Source organism: Danio aesculapii, chromosome 22 (genome assembly GCF_903798145.1).
Source record: "Danio aesculapii chromosome 22, fDanAes4.1, whole genome shotgun sequence".
In the NCBI taxonomy this organism is placed as follows: domain Eukaryota; kingdom Metazoa; phylum Chordata; class Actinopteri; order Cypriniformes; family Danionidae; genus Danio; species Danio aesculapii.
Genome location: NC_079456.1, coordinates 22,049,943 through 22,068,474, shown reverse-complemented (window position 1 = coordinate 22,068,474; position 18,532 = coordinate 22,049,943). Strand labels below are relative to the sequence as shown.

At 30.4% G+C, this 18,532-nt stretch overlaps 1 protein-coding gene across 4 annotated transcripts in view; it reads right to left on the bottom strand.

Annotated features, from left to right (window-relative positions):
- Positions 1 to 18,532, bottom strand: part of tle2a (TLE family member 2, transcriptional corepressor a) — a 52,155-nt gene that overhangs the window by 10,421 nt on the left and 23,202 nt on the right. For 2 of the 4 annotated variants that reach the window (XM_056447576.1, XM_056447574.1), the window contains exons 4-6: positions 11,967 to 12,011; positions 3,330 to 3,392; positions 2,775 to 2,879 (exon numbers count right to left, since the gene is read on the bottom strand). In XM_056447576.1, the coding sequence (XP_056303551.1) occupies positions 2,775 to 2,879; positions 3,330 to 3,392; positions 11,967 to 12,011 (213 nt within the window). The remainder of the gene's footprint in view (positions 1 to 2,774; positions 2,880 to 3,329; positions 3,393 to 11,966; positions 12,012 to 18,532) is intronic. The other 2 variants (XM_056447575.1, XM_056447577.1) reach the window with 2 other exon arrangements.

Sequence of the window (18,532 nt, the reverse complement as noted above, 5' to 3'; positions counted from 1 at the left end):
AAGGGGAATTAAAATCACTTGAGCTGAAGCGGGTGATGGCCAAGTGAGAAATCAAAATGTAATGTAAATAAAAATACAGAATGTTTTTTCCAAAATAAAAGCAGCGCAAAAAAGTCCATTTACACACCTTCATGTTTTTCTAAACCTCTACTCTGCTGACACTTTCCATACTACATCAGCCCAAACCCTCTTAAAAATAACTAGCCCTGGAGGTGCTCAACCCTGTTCCTGGAGATCTACCTTGCTGCAGATTTCAGTTGCAACCCATATCAAACACACCTGCCCGTAGTTATCAAGTGCTGTTCAGGTCCTAATTATTTAGTTCATGTGTGTTTGAGCTGAACTCTGCAGGAAGGTAGATCTCCAGGAACATGGTTGGGCACCCCTGTACTATACTATAGTCATCAGGTTTATGTAAGAGTACTAGTCATACGGACGCCTTTTTCTGTTCTTTTTATATGTATCTGGAGACATGAAGGGGCTTTGCACTGGATTGTTATATAAACTAGCTACAGGGCAGCCCCCCAGGAACTGATTCTTTTCCCCTAGGGCCATTTTTCTGGTTCCATTCACACTGTCACAAGAAACTCTGCAGTGACATAAGCCGACAGACATCTGTAAGGGGAGTACAGAGTAATTGGGCTGTGTTTTTGCTTCATGTCATAATTTTTCTCTCTGTCCATCTAGGTCTTTACAATACTGTGCAGGTATTTCGAACGACATGTGTTTGGTCAGTGAGAGTTCACCTACAACACTAGCTATGTTTTCATTCAAAAATGCTTATTAAATTTACACGCAAAGCTGGAATATCGCATAAAAGATGTGTGAATATAGCAGCGTTTCCATCCAACGAGTCAAATCGAACAAAATCGTCACTTCCTGATTAACTGGCGCCAAATATCAACAGTAAAAACGGAATTTGCTGCGGTAGGAGAAGCTGCATGAATCTTTTCCTTATTTAATAAATGACTTGTGCCTCAGAAGACAAATGCCGACACGCAATGAATGTGTGGTGTTGTTTGAATGCGTGAGATGCAGAGCACAGACACTCTTGATTCTGGAGGTAATTAATAATATACTAACACTAATACTGAAATGGTTAAGGCGTTTTAGAATGACCAAAACAACATTTCAGATCTTTCACAATATGATCAGCCTGCTGGTTTGTCTATTCACACACGCATTTATCATCAAAAGATCTCTTATAACAAAATCGCATGACTTTATTAATGCGCATACCGGAATTTGTTCGGTGTTTAGTTTATGCACATCATTTCTCACAGAATAAAAAGTTTATCCTACTTAGTTATGCTCATACATTTCTTATGCAATTTTCAAAACTTATGCCTGGGTTCATTCACACTTTTACTACTAAAATTCCATGACTTTTCCAAAACTTTTCCAGAACTTTCAAATACATTTTCATGACGTAATGTTGTAATGTAATGTCTACATATACATGATAAATAATAAGAAAAATAATGACGTTCAAATTTTTTACAGTATATCATAGAACAAACTATTTTGTTTAAATTTGTTTTCATATCCATGTAAAATTGACTGTAATAATGCTTACACAGCACTAACAATGTGAAAGCAAGTTTTGGCCAAGGACAAAAAATAAGTTAAGACAACTAACCTATATTCAAGTTAGGGCTGCACAGTATTGTTTCAGCATCGATATTGCAATGTGTGCATCCACAATAGTCACATCGCATTTTTTGCAATGTTGGGATTATAGTTTAATATAGAGTTTAATCATAATGGAGCAACAGTTTATCATCTGAATGAATTTTTTCTTACAAAAATTTCTCAACAAATATTTCCTACCATTTTCATTACACACTTCATTTGTTTAAAACATTTATGAGTTATCTTTTTTTAATGAACACAAAAGAATACAATTTAATAACTCTTATAGTATTGAAATAAGAGAAGTGTGAGTAAATTTTAATCTTTGAGTAAGCTGTCCCTTTAAGGCCTTTGACTGTATGAACATTTCAATATTTCAAATTTTACAACATCCGGCCACAAGAAATGTATTGTAACTTTAATAAAGATTAAATAACATAGATTATTTATAGATTCACTCCCCTACAATGTACATCACAGAAATATAAGATACGATAGTGTCAGAATTTTCCAATATCGCACAGCCCTAATTCAAGTATGTGTTAAACTAATTCCATGACTTTTCCAAATCTTTGTGGGTTTTTCTGTTTTTCCAAAACTTTTCTAGGCCTGGAAAATGCCATTTCAAAATTCCATGACTTTTCCAGGTTTTTCATGACCGTATGAACCCTGTTATGCACATCTTGGCGTTTCCTTCAACTGTTTTTTATACGCATATTCAAAATGTGCATACAAATAGATGGATGGAAACATAGCTAATGATACTACTCTGAAGGAGGAGGAAATTTAGTCCCACCAGTTCCGGCAGTGCAAACACCAAAGTCCTGCAGTTCATCCACCAAAAGCTATAGGAACTACGACTACCATGGAAGTCAATGGCTACCAATTTCCAACATTCTTCCATAATATAGCGCTTAACAGAAAAAATAACATATATATCAAAGGTTTGAAACCACTTGAGGCTTGTCAGTATATTCTGGGTGAACTATCAATTCAATCAATTAAACTAGCCGTTTAGCCAAATGACTATGGACAATCAAACATAAAAACAAAATCAAACCAAACAAGAAAACCGCAATGACAACTCAAGGGGAAAAGTCTTAAATAATAAAAATAAAGGATGAAAAGATGGATGTACACACTGTGGGAGGCAGAGGGGGGAGTCCACGTACCCCTATCGACGCATTCAACTCCCCCATAGTCACCTGTTTGGCGCGCTCCATGGCCTGGACCACCTGCTGCTGGTGCTATGGACGGAGGTCAAAAAAAAAAAAATGGCCGTCAGTGATAAACAAACAACAAGCGGCAAAACAAGGCAGATGGCCACCCTAGTGTGTCTTAGTGTTGTGTGCAGTTTTCTGAAGTGTTTTTGTATGAATACACACACACACACACTTAAAAAAGGAGGGGGAAGTTGTTTTTCTTCTGTCAGAAAAGCTCTGGGCAAACCGTAAGCGTTTTTTTTTTGTGGAAGTGGGTTTACAAGAATAACAATAGTCTTCCCAGAGGCATCCGAATGAGAGACTATGTGAGGAAATATGAGAGGAAAAGAGAAACGTGTGTGTGTGTGTGTGTGTGTGAGAGAGAGAGAGAGAGAGAGAGAGAGTGTGAATTATCAATCACAGAGCATCTGAACGTGGCGTGTGCGAGAGTCATGATGTGTAGCTGGGCACTGTGTGCGTGTTGGTGTGTCTCACCTCCTGTGACAGGAATGGAATGAGCTGGGCACAAATCACATTCAGCCGCTTGGCGATCTCCGTCTGCACAGATATGAAGAGCACAGGTGGAAAGGAAAGCAAATAAAACACATTTCATTTTCACATGTTTATGAACATTACATGTTTGTACCCTAAATTGGCTATTCAAGTCAGGACTCTAGGGGACCACAGCTCGTTTGCATGATATGTCGGCACACTGACCACTAGGATACTGGCGACATCACTTATCTTTGTTTTTAAGGGGTGAGGAAACGTAAATCTATAAATATCCTACCTAGTTTACTAGGACTTAAAATAGCCAGTGACTTCCTTGTGTGCAATATTAGCCTGAAAGCACTATTTTTTTGCACTATTAAATCAGCAAAAGTTATTGTTTTGTTAGCCATTACAATTTTTTATTAACTTAAGATCACACTTTATATTAAAAGGTACAATTTTCACAAGTAATAAACCATTAACTAAGACTTTCAGCTCAAACTGCTCATTCGCTGCTTATTAATAGGTTGTAATGTTGCAGTTGTGTTTACAAATTAGGGATGAAGAGAAAGATTGTGTTATACAAGTACTAATAAGCATCCATTATCTTAATAATAAGCAGGTAATAGTTAATAATTGGAATTAGTACTTAAAGCGTTCCTTTATTGACCATTTCAATGTGGTCATGTCATTGGCCCATGAGCATTTCCTGCTTGTTATCAAACTACTTCATGACTGTAACAAGAGGCAATCATAACCTAATGTTAAAATGGCGATCATAACATTGTTTATCAATATGTGGCTCTTTTAGGATTCTCGGAAGTGATGTAAAACAGGAAATACGTTGGGACCATTGTTTTTGTTTACATCCCTCAAAATAGTCTATTTATTTTATTATTGTTGAGCACGAACACTCATGAACACTCGGACTTTAAAGAGACAGAGTGCATTTACATGTTCATTCTTCACCTGATTACGTTTAATAATCCAACAATACATGTAAAAGCATTAACCTGATTTCCTTTATCAATAAATCGTCTCATTTAGATTCTCACATTAGGTCAATTTGCCTAGCATGTAAATGCATTAACCTGCTTTGACAACTTATTGAACTGTTGGTGAGATATTTGTGACAGAACTATGTGCTTAATGTAGATTAGAGCACATTTAATCAGAACAATTGATTTGCAGTAAAAGAAAATTCCATGAAAACACGTTGGAGAAAGTAAATGATAAAATTCTTTTATTTGGGTGAGCCACATCTTTGACATGGGACTATTGTTTTGTTACACTTTGCCATAAACTGATTTATTAATAAAGGAGGGGTTGCTTACATTGGCAGGTAACTGGTTTGAATGTAAAATTACAACAGGTTACACTGCAAAAAAATTAAAAACTGCAATTAAACATTATATTTTGTGATTAATGTTTTTTACAGTTATATACACTTTTGAACTGCATTATGGGACCTTGATTATTTTTGTTGATGATGAAAAGTTTGAAAGAGTTCGAAGTGATATATTGTCTGAATCTTTGTTGCAAATTACAGTAAAAAAAGGGTAATAAAAAGCCAGTACTTTTTATTTACAGACTTAAAATCGCTCTATATCGTTTCATATACAAAATATTGTTTATTTTTTGTTAAATAATGCCCATAATATGGAACCAGATCAGGCTCAAAAATAGTATATTTACAAAATATAATTCAAACATCCACAGCACAAATCACATTTACAAAATTCAGTTCGTAAGTTCTTAACTCGATTTGTAAATTTAAAAATTCCAATTTGGAAATTCAAAACAGGATTCGCAAATACACAAATGAAATTTGTAAATTCAAAATACGATTCCTAAATACACAAATCCAATTCGCTATTTCAAAATACGATTCCTAAATACACAAATCCAATATGTAAATTCGAAACAATTCGTAAACACACAAACCCAATTCTTAAATTCAAAACACAATTCAACAATACACAAATCCAATTCCTAAGTTCAAAACACGATTAAAAAAAATACAAATTCAATTCCTAAATTCAAAACACGATTCCTAAATACACAAATGCAATTCGTAAATTCAAAAATCCCCAAATCCAATTCGCAAATTCAAAACACGATTCGTAAAACACACAAACCAATTCATAAATTCAAAACACGATTCCTAAATACACAAATGCAATTCATAAATTCAAAAATCCCCAAATCCAATTTGCAAATTTAAAACACGATTCGTAAATATACAAATCCAATTTTTTAATTCAACACACGATTCAAAAATAAACAAATCCAATTTGCAAATTTAAAACACGATTCGTAAATATACAAATTCAATTTTTAAATTCAACACACGATTCAAAAATAAATAAATCCAAATCATAAATTCAAAACACGATTCAAAAATACACAAAACCAATTAGCAAATTCAAAACAAAAATTGTAAATACATACACAAATCCAATTAATTTAGCAAATATTGAATATATTGAATTAATATTCATTGAATTTATTGAATAAATATTTTGAATTTGATATTTTTAAATTGTGTTGTATTTACGAATTTTGTTTTGAATTTACAAAGTGGATTTTGTACATGTGAATTGTGCTGTGCATGTATAAATTTTATTTTGTAAATGTATTTTTTTTAGACTGAACTGGCCCCATACAATAATGTTCACTTTGTTAAACTACACAGAAGTATTTTCAACAACAAACGTCAACAGAAGAGGATCGATGTCCTATAATGCAATTCATAACCATAAGCAACTGAAAAAACAAAACAAAATACTCAACATGTTAATTAACAGATATTTATTTACAATATATTTCCAAAATCATATTATGAGTTGTCAGCATATTGGTGCACATGTAACAATGCACAGTTATATCTGACCTTCTTCTGCAATGGTTTTAAATTCAGTCCAATCTGAACTGAATCAACCAAACCAAGACATGGCATAGGTGTAACCTGCTACCTTGGCTCACACAGCTAGTAAATATTTCATTCCACCACATCTGGTTGATGCTAATTGTTGTGCAGCGAGGAGAGGGGATGTCTGAAATATTCATGCCCAGCATCTGCTGCTGCGGTCCAGCCGAAAGAAGCGACGCCTCCCCCCTGCGCACCGCCTTTCTGGAGGTCACTGCTCCATCTTTTGAGGAGGTGCTGGGGGTCGCGCTAAAGCCAGTGTAATCATTTACCAACAAGCCAAACAAGAGATCATCCCACGCTAAGGGGAATCCACACCTCACTGTTGGATATTTTGCCCACAAGTATAAATTGACTGTTATATTTGCAGTTTCCCCTCACAAATTACTTGGTTTTAATGTTTTCCAAAAACCACGAAGATACTATTTTATTCTGTGAAATAACTTTTTAAAGAGTATTATGGTCGCCCTTTCATGTGGTGTTACGGTTGAAATCATACAATAGGCTTGTGGTATGAATGGAGTAGAATTTAGGTCTTTAAATCACAGCATTTTTTGGGAAAGCTGCAGATTTGTGAATGAAAATTTTAAATTATATTTAAAAGCCTAAATCAAAAACATGTTTATCAACTAAAATTAAAGGGGAAGTAAATATAAATATTAGACGAGACAGGTAAAAATAGTTCACTGGCAACTGAAGTAACAAACTCACAATATAAAATATAAAACTAAAAGAAATACATTATAAATTTTAGATTAAAAAAATAAAACTTAGCTGTATTTTGCAATTTATTACCCATTTCCAACCCCAAATTCAGCCCCCAAAAGCAAATCTTTGGCAACATTGGTTGTAAATTAACCGAAATGACGCCACTGTCTTTGTTTTACCAACTTACTAAAAAAAAAAATAATAATAAAAAATAAATTAAAAAAATGTAAAAATTAAAGAAATAAAAATAAATAAATAAATAAATAAATAAATAAATAAATAAATAAATCACGATACTATGCTGTATAAATTTTTACCCCACCCCTAAATCATACACCCGACCACGGAGACGAAGGCAGAACCATAAATAATAGCATGGTGCTATTATTTATTATTGTATTAACATAAAACATGGCTAAGTAAAATGCTAAATTTTATGTTAAGGCTTATATTTCATTAATATTTATTTCTAGATTCTTAAACATTTGGCCAGTTGTAGTAATAAAGCAAGAACTACAAAAATCACATATAAATGAGTACATAATAAATATTTTAAACATTAAAAATAAACAGCCCTTTCCCTTATTTCGTATAATTGTATTCCATTGATCTCTCATTCTTGATACTGTACTTTAACTTCTATTCATTGGACACCCCAGTTTAAAGAGACCGCAGGGGAGGAGGGTGGTGGTGGGGGGGTAGTTGAATTGATATTTGTCATATTGTTATTTGAGCCTGTATGCCTTGTTAATAATAATTTTAAAAATCAAATAAATAAAACGTAGCTATTTATTGCAATTTATTACCTATTTCGAACTTCAAATTATGTCTCCAAAGGAAATCTCGGCAACATCGGTATTAAATAAACTTATAGCATACTAAGAGAGACTCCATCATCTAGTGGTCTGCAAAGAAATTGGTTTTATTATTCATCTAAAATATTTTATAAAATATTTGTGATATATCAATATTGTATTGCCGAAAAAAAATATTGCGATAATATGCTGTACCAATATTTACCCCCACCTCAAAATTTTACACACCACCACGGAGATGGAGGCAGAAGCATAAACAATAGTATGGTGATATATAAAATGTAGCATTTTACTAAGCAATATTGTATGTTGGGCTTGATAAGTGGTTTATATTTCATTAATTTCTATATTCTTAAACATTTGCCCAGTTGTTCTAAGTGAGAACTATGAAATCATATATGAATGAGTATGAGTAAATACTTTAAAACGTTAAAAATAAACAGCCCTTTCAATTATTTTGTAAAATTGTATTCCATTGATCTCTCAATCTTGATACTGTACTTGTGCTTTTTTTTTTTTTTTTTTTTTTTTTTAACTTCTATTCATTGGACACCCCAGTTTAAAGAGACCACAGGAGAGGAGGGTGGGGATGGGGGGGGGGGGGATTTGAATTGATATTGTTATTATATTGTTATTTCAGCCTGTATGCTTTATTAAAAATAAATGATCAAATAAAATAAAAAATAAAATAAATAAATAAAAATATAAATAAAATATATATAAAATAAAATTAATTAATTAATAAATAAATATAAAAATAAAAAATATATAAATATTAATAAATATGAAATAAAAGAAATATAAAAGAAAAGAAAAAGATCAAATAAAATAAATATAAAATAAAAATAACTTAAATAAATTAATAAATATAAAAATTAAAGTATATATAAATAAGATACATTTTTAAAAATAAAATAAATTAATATAAAATAAATTAATAAATAAATATAAAATTAATAAAAAAAAATTTTATTAAAAATAAACAAATAAAAATAAATATAAAACAAAATTAAATATAAAATAAATAATTATAAAATAAAACTAAATAAAATTACTAAAATAACTAAATATAAAAATAAACAAATAAAAATAAATATAAAACAAAATAAATAAATAAAACAAAATAAATATTAAATAAATAATAATAATTACATATGAAATAAATACATAAAAATGATTAAATATAGCCCTTCAAATATTGTCACATAAAAATTAATAGCTGAAATTTACTATATCATTATCAAGATAAAAAAATTACATATATTGTGATGTCTGATTTTTCCCATATAGCCTAGCCCTATGTGGGTGTACATATTTAAATTTTTGGTTCCACTGTCCCTTTAAGTGAATAAGAGGCTGCGCCCTTTCCAGAAAGCAGGACTATACGCCCCCACCCCCCACCTCTCCCCACATCCATCCATCACAGCCTCCCCAGGGAAACACAATGATTTCTTGTTAGAGAACGGCAACTACAAAATGACATCTTCAGAGGAGCCAGTGGGGGAGAGGCTGGGAAAAGGGGAGGGTCAAAACCAGGAGAAATTGGGAGAACGAAAAAAAGGCTAGAAGAAAGGCACAGTTAAGGAAATTACAGAGTGATGGGAGATGCAGAAAGACGAGGAGGAGAAGAGGGGGAGGGGGGGGGGGGGTGTTACATTAGGGGAGGGAATTCGTGGAGCATGTCAAAAAAGAAGTGCAATTGAAACGGAGGGAGAGAACAGACGCTCCGAGTGCGTTGACCTAATTTAAAGTGACCTGACATCTGCACGGAAAAAAAAGAGAGAGACAGAGAGGAAGGTCGGCAAATGCAGATGCAGAACGCAATTTGCGAGGAAGAAGAGCGAGAAAGTCACAGCCAGCTACTTTTAGACAATCACATATGGAGGAGGAGGAGGGGAGTGTGTGCTGCGGATGAGATATTTGTTGATCTAATTAGTTTGTTTGCAGATTAATTTTTTAAAACAAGTGCCACGGGGTAGACCTAAGAGGATTTCGACTATATAAAAAGAAGATCCCTGCATAATTGAATCTGAATTACGAAGACTACAGAAGATGAAAGGAATAATAAAACTCTCCAGCACAAATCACCCACGTGACATTGAATGGATTTTTTATTTATTTTTTGTAACTGGCAGGTAATGTTAAATCCTTTGAGTTTAGTAGAGACGGCTCCAAATGGTCTATTCGAACCGTGGTCTTTTCATCAAGCAATTGCTTAATGGTTTTAGTATTTTGATATTAAGGGGAAATACGTAAACATTCTTCCAAGTTCCAATCAAGAAACAGAAGCAAAATAAATCTTCAATCCATAATTCTAATTCAGATCTATGGAGTTTAGATATAAAAGCAAGATTAAAAAAAAAATAATAATAATAAAAAATTATTATATATAATAATATTAATTTTAATAATAAATAAATAAATAAATAAATATATATATATATATAAAATAATAAATAAATAAATAAATAAATAAATAAATAAATAAATAAATAAATAAATAAATAAATATATATATATATAAATATATAAATATATATATATATATATATATATATATATATATATATATATATATATATATATATATATATATATATATATATATATATATATATAATAAATAAATACATTTATTTTTTTAATTTGCTTTTTAAAAAAAAGCTATATAAAACCTATATGAAAAAATATTAATAAGTTTACATTAGTGGTTTACTATTTAAAAAATGTTTTTTTTTTTAAATCTATGTTAATTATACATTTACATTTTACATTATTATAAAAATGTATATACGTTTCGGATACAGACAAAAACACACAAATCTCACTTTGTGTCTTTTTGATTTTATAGTTAATTTTTGTAAGATATTTTCATACATTTTTGTATGATTTGCACATTTCCCAGTGACGGTTTGTTTCAGGTTGGATTTTGGGGCATACCCCCTTTAAAAAAATTTAATGTTTTGTTGACACCAAAACTTTGTGGTCAGTGCCGACATGTAGCGACATTGCGCTTTGACTCTACTCCCAAGTTCCAGTCCCAGCTCATGAATCGCAATGAATCCCAATCGCATTCTCTCTCTCTCTCCAACATTCCTTCCTGTCTAAGGGTGCTTTCACATCTGTGGTTCGGTTCATTTTGTCTGGACCAAGGACAACAAATGTTACATTGTCGTTTTGGGGTCCTTTTCACACCACACTGATTGCTTTGGTGCAAACCAGTTGAAAAGAACCAAAATGCAGTCATGTGACAAAATCCACACCACTCATTGGCCAGATGTTATTGAAAGTATTTTCGAAACTGCTTTTCGATTGGTCAGAATTAACATGCGGGAAAACAAATTGGCAGAAACAAAATGTTGCTTTTTACGATGGATGGACGACTGCGCTGGCTGATTGTATCCCTGGTCATAGTATACTAGAGTTTGCATACATCACTTTAGACAAACTATTCATTTCGAGAATGAAGAGCGACTACGGCTGGAAAACCATGTTTTAATGCATTGCAAATGGCGAAGGTGCATTGTCAACAAATATTTTTACTACACATCCTTTAAGACACAGTGCATCAGATTATGGCAGCTGGATTAGTCTAAAAAGGGTAATACTTTTTATTATAAAACTCAAACCCAAGAAAATTGGATTTAAGAACCATCAGTAACGTTTTTTCTTACATTAAGCGTCTACATGACTTTTGCCTTACGTTGCAGGATTGCAATAAAACTGCTAAATCAAATGATCCCAGAAAAGAAATATGGAGTCAGATCAGTCTCATAAATGATACATTTACAAAACATAATTCATACACTCACAATGCAATTCACATTTACAAAATCCAATGCGTGAGTTCAAAACAATTCGTAAATACGCAAATCCAATTTGTCAATTCAAAAAACCATTCAAAAACACACAAATCCAATTCGTCAATTCAAAACACCATTCAAAAATACACAGATCCAATTCATCAATTCAAAACACCATTCAAAAATACACAAATCCAATTCATTTATCGAAAATATTTACTTTTTTACTTGTGAATTCACGTGTTGTATTTATGAATTGTGTTTGAATTTACAAATTAGATTTTGTAAATGTGAATTGTGCTGTGCATGTATAAAGTTTATTTCGTAAATATATTATTTTTGAGACTGATTTAACTCCATAAAGAAAGGAAACCAGCAATCTTACCTGTTTGTGCATCTCTATGTTGAGGCCGTAGGACATTTCATAGTACTGAAAAAAAAAAACGACATGATTAAACTGACAAAACTAGAAATAAGAATTAAGTTCTTTGTTTATTATCAGAAATATGATGCAACTTATTAGCTAATTAACATAGCTGGTTTATTGCAAATTAATATTGGCATTTGCTCACAATTGCTTATGGTGTGATCACATTAGAAAAAATTCAGGTAATAGTGTAGTGATGTATGAAAGTAAATGTGACCACAGATCTTGCTAGAAGACACTGCTCCTCAATCTTGAGTCACCTAAAGTTTATAATAAGAAACCATGGACTTGGGCTATTTTAGAACCATCAATTTATTCTAAAGTAGTATACTGTTATTTCGAAGGGTCTTTAAACTGTTCTTGTTAAGCAATCAGACATACCAGAAAAAAGAAACAGGGAAAAAACAAATAAAAACTACCAGAAATGAAAGTGAAACTGAAACTAGCAGTGTTTCCAATACAGCGTCCAATACAACTACACAAATGTTTCTCGATTTCAGCACAAGCAGCTTCAGCAAGCAAGTTTAACAAGTTGTCAAAACATTAGGTCTTGAACCAAACTGCAACAAAGAGAACCACAATATTAGGAAAACTGATTTGAAGCCAAATATAATACAAGTGACCACAAGACATGCATTCTGATGCGTGGTTTAATTTTTGGCAATAGCCAAAAGTATGTTTTCTTGTTTAAAAAAAGAGATTTTTATGTCAAAATCAAAAGGGTATTATGTACACATGTTCCATGAAGACATTTTTGCTAAATGTTCTACTGTAAAATAAATGATCAACTTTCAAATGACATTTTCTTAATATTTAGATTTTTCTGAACCCTCAGATTATACATTTTCAAGTTGTTGCATCTCGGCCGAATATTGTCCTACTAACAAAGTACACAATGGAAAATCATTTAGATTTCAGGTGATGTATACTGTAAATGAATATGTTATTTTACGTTTCTTTTCCGGCAGCTGGGGTTTTAAATTACAGAAAATGTACATTTAAGGAATGTCTGTAAATTTCTGTAATTTCATGTCCATTATTTTACAGTAAATTTCGGCAGCTTAACGTTTATTGTACAATAATTTGTTGTAATTTAACAGCCATTATTGTACAGTAAATTTCTGTAATTTAACAACTGCTATTTTACAGTAAATTTCTGTAATTCAGCGTCTGCTATTTTACAGTACATTTCTGTAATTTAACGTCAGCTATTTTACAGTAAATTTCTGTAATTTAGCATCTGTTATTTTACAGTAAATTTGTAATTTAGCATCTGCCATTTTACAGTAAATTTCTGTAATTTAGTGTCTGCTATTTAACAGTACATTTCTGTAATTTAACGTCTGCTATTTTACAGTAAATTTCTGTAATTTAGCATCTGTTATTTTACAGTAAATTTCGGCAGCTTAACGTTTATTGTACAATAATTTGTTGTAATTTAACAGCCATTATTGTACAGTAAATTTCTGTAATTTAACAACTGCTATTTTACAGTAAATTTCTGTAATTTAGCGTCTGCTATTTTACAGTACATTTCTGTAATTTAACGTCAGCTATTTTACAGTAAATTTCTGTAATTTAGCATCTGTTATTTTACAGTAAATTTGTAATTTAGCATCTGCCATTTTACAGTAAATTTCTGTAATTTAGTGTCTGCTATTTAACAGTACATTTCTGTAATTTAACGTCTGCTATTTTACAGTAAATTTCTGTAATTTAGCATCTGTTATTTTACAGTACATTTCTGTAATTTAACGTCAGCTATTTTACAGTAAATTTCTGTAATTTCGCATCTGTTATTTTACAGTAAATTTCTGTAATTTAGCGTCTGCTATTTTATAGTACATTTCTGTAATTTAGCATCTGTTATTTTACAGTAAATTTCTGTAATTTAGCGTCTGTTATTTTACAGTAAATTTCTGTAATTTAGCGTCTGCTATTTTACAGTAAATTTCTGTAATTTAGCGTCTGCTATTTTACAGTAAATTTCTGCAATTTAGCGTCTGCTATTTTACAGTAACTTTATGTAATTTAGCATCTGTTATTTTACAGTAAATTTCTGTAATTTAGCGTCTGCTATTTTACAGTACATTTCTGTAATTTCGCGTCTGTTATTTTACAGTAAATTTGTAATTTAGCGTCTGCTATTTTACAGTAAATTTCTGTAATTTAGCGTCTGTTATTTTACAGTAAATTTCTGTAATTTAGCGTCTGCTATTTTACAGTAAATTTCTGTAATTTAGCATCTGCTATTTTACAGTAAATTTCTGTAATTTAGCGTCTGTTATTTTACAGTAAATTTGTAATTTAGTATCTGTTATTTTACAGTACATTTCTGTAATTTAGCATCTGTTATTTTACAGTACATTTCTGTAATTTAGCGTCTGTTATTTTACAGTACATTTCTGTAATTTAGCATCTGTTATTTTACAGTAAATTTCTGTAATTTAGCGTCTGTTATTTTACAGTAAATTTCTGTAATTTAGCGTCTGCTATTTTACAGTAAATTTCTGTAATTTAGCGTCTGTTATTTTACAGTACATTTCTGTAATTTAGCATCTGTTATTTTACAGTACATTTCTGTAATTTAGCGTCTGTTATTTTACAGTACATTTCTGTAATTTAGCATCTGTTATTTTACAGTACATTTCTGTAATTTAGCGTCTGTTATTTTACAGTACATTTCTGTAATTTAGCATCTGCTATTTTACAGTAAATTTCTGTAATTTAGCATCTGTTATTTTACAGTAAATTTGTAATTTAGCGTCTGCTATTTTATAGTACATTTCTGTAATTTAGCATCTGTTATTTTACAGTAAATTTCTGTAATTTAGCGTCTGTTATTTTACAGTAAATTTCTGTAATTTAGCGTCTGCTATTTTACAGTAAATTTCTGTAATTTAGCGTCTGTTATTTTACAGTACATTTCTGTAATTTAGCGTCTGCTATTTTACAGTACATTTCTGTAATTTAGCGTCTGTTATTTTACAGTACATTTCTGTAATTTAGCATCTGTTATTTTACAGTACATTTCTGTAATTTAGCGTCTGTTATTTTACAGTACATTTCTGTAATTTAGCGTCTGTTATTTTACAGTACATTTTTGTAATTTAGCGTCTGCTATTTTACAGTAAATTTCTGTAATTTAGCGTCTGCTATTTTACAGTAAATTTCTGTAATTTAGCATCTGCTATTTTACAGTAAATTTCTGTAATTTAGCGTCTGTTATTTTACAGTAAATTTCTGTAATTTAGCGTCTGTTATTTTACAGTACATTTGTAATTTAGTATCTGTTATTTTACAGTACATTTCTGTAATTTAGCATCTGTTATTTTACAGTACATTTCTGTAATTTAGCGTCTGTTATTTTACAGTACATTTCTGTAATTTAGCATCTGTTATTTTACAGTAAATTTCTGTAATTTAGCGTCTGTTATTTTACAGTACATTTCTGTAATTTAGCATCTGTTATTTTACAGTACATTTCTGTAATTTAGCATCTGTTATTTTACAGTAAATTTCTGTAATTTAGCGTCTGTTATTTTACAGTAAATTTCTGTAATTTAGCATCTGCTATTTTACAGTAAATTTCTGTAATTTAGCGTCTGTTATTTTACAGTACATTTCTGTAATTTAGCATCTGTTATTTTACAGTAAATTTCTGTAATTTAGCGTCTGTTATTTTACAGTAAATTTCTGTAATTTAGCATCTGCTATTTTACAGTAAATTTCTGTAATTTAGCGTCTGTTATTTTACAGTACATTTCTGTAATTTAGCATCTGTTATTTTACAGTACATTTCTGTAATTTAGCGTCTGTTATTTTACAGTACATTTCTGTAATTTAGCATCTGTTATTTTACAGTACATTTCTGTAATTTAGCGTCTGTTATTTTACAGTACATTTCTGTAATTTAGCATCTGCTATTTTACAGTAAATTTCTGTAATTTAGCATCTGTTATTTTACAGTAAATTTGTAATTTAGCGTCTGCTATTTTATAGTACATTTCTGTAATTTAGCATCTGTTATTTTACAGTAAATTTCTGTAATTTAGCGTCTGTTATTTTACAGTAAATTTCTGTAATTTAGCGTCTGCTATTTTACAGTAAATTTCTGTAATTTAGCGTCTGCTATTTTACAGTAAATTTCTGCAATTTAGCGTCTGCTATTTTACAGTAACTTTATGTAATTTAGCATCTGTTATTTTACAGTAAATTTGTAATTTAGCGTCTGCTATTTTACAGTAAATTTCTGTAATTTAGCGTCTGTTATTTTACAGTAAATTTCTGTAATTTAGCGTCTGCTATTTTACAGTAAATTTCTGTAATTTAGCATCTGCTATTTTACAGTAAATTTCTGTAATTTAGCGTCTGTTATTTTACAGTAAATTTGTAATTTAGTATCTGTTATTTTACAGTACATTTCTGTAATTTAGCATCTGTTATTTTACAGTACATTTCTGTAATTTAGCATCTGTTATTTTACAGTACATTTCTGTAATTTAGCGTCTGTTATTTTACAGTACATTTCTGTAATTTAGCATCTGTTATTTTACAGTAAATTTCTGTAATTTAGCGTCTGTTATTTTACAGTACATTTCTGTAATTTAGCATCTGTTATTTTACAGTACATTTCTGTAATTTAGCATCTGTTATTTTACAGTAAATTTCTGTAATTTAGCGTCTGTTATTTTACAGTAAATTTCTGTAATTTAGCATCTGCTATTTTACAGTAAATTTCTGTAATTTAGCGTCTGTTATTTTACAGTACATTTCTGTAATTTAGCATCTGTTATTTTACAGTACATTTCTGTAATTTAGCGTCTGTTATTTTACAGTACATTTCTGTAATTTAGCATCTGTTATTTTACAGTACATTTCTGTAATTTAGCGTCTGTTATTTTACAGTACATTTCTGTAATTTAGCATCTGCTATTTTACAGTACATTTCTGTAATTTAGCATCTGTTATTTTACAGTAAATTTGTAATTTAGCGTCTGCTATTTTATAGTACATTTCTGTAATTTAGCATCTGTTATTTTACAGTAAATTTCTGTAATTTAGCGTCTGTTATTTTACAGTAAATTTCTGTAATTTAGCGTCTGCTATTTTACAGTACATTTCTGTAATTTAGCGTCTGTTATTTTACAGTACATTTCTGTAATTTAGCGTCTGCTATTTTACAGTACATTTCTGTAATTTAGCGTCTGTTATTTTACAGTACATTTCTGTAATTTAGCATCTGTTATTTTACAGTACATTTCTGTAATTTAGCGTCTGTTATTTTACAGTACATTTTTGTAATTTAGCGTCTGCTATTTTACAGTAAATTTCTGTAATTTAGCGTCTGCTATTTTACAGTAAATTTCTGTAATTTAGCGTCTGTTATTTTACAGTACATTTCTGTAATTTAGCGTCTGCTATTTTACAGTACATTTCTGTAATTTAGCGTCTGTTATTTTACAGTACATTTCTGTAATTTAGCGTCTGTTATTTTACAGTACATTTCTGTAATTTAGCGTCTGTTATTTTACAGTACATTTCTGTAATTTAGCGTCTGCTATTTTACAGTAAATTTCTGTAATTTAGCGTCTGCTATTTTACAGTAAATTTCTGTAATTTAGCATCTGCTATTTTACAGTAAATTTCTGTAATTTAGCGTCTGTTATTTTACAGTAAATTTCTGTAATTTAGCGTCTGTTATTTTACAGTACATTTGTAATTTAGTATCTGTTATTTTACAGTACATTTCTGTAATTTAGCATCTGTTATTTTACAGTACATTTCTGTAATTTAGCGTCTGTTATTTTACAGTACATTTCTGTAATTTAGCATCTGTTATTTTACAGTAAATTTCTGTAATTTAGCGTCTGTTATTTTACAGTACATTTCTGTAATTTAGCATCTGTTATTTTACAGTACATTTCTGTAATTTAGCATCTGTTATTTTACAGTAAATTTCTGTAATTTAGCGTCTGTTATTTTACAGTAAATTTCTGTAATTTAGCGTCTGCTATTTTACAGTAAATTTCTGTAATTTAGCGTCTGTTATTTTACAGTACATTTCTGTAATTTAGCGTCTGTTATTTTACAGTACATTTCTGTAATTTAGCGTCTGTTATTTTACAGTACATTTCTGTAATTTAGCGTCTGTTATTTTACAGTACATTTTTGTAATTTAGCGTCTGTTATTTAACAGTACATTTCTGTAATTTAGCGTCTGCTATTTTACAGTAAATTTCTGTAATTTAGCGTCTGTTATTTTACAGTAAATTTCTGTAATTTAGCATCTGCTATTTTACAGTAAATTTCTGTAATTTAGCATCTGTTATTTTAAAGTAAATTTCTGTAATTTAGCATCTGTTATTTTAAAGTAAATTTCTGTAATTTAGCATCTGTTACTTTAAAGTAAATTTCTGTAATTTAACAGCCGTTATTTTACAGTTTTTTTTCCGGGCACCCAAGAAAAAAAGAAAAAAAAAGAAAAAAAAAAGGGAAAAATGGCAGAATTTTTCCTGATTTTT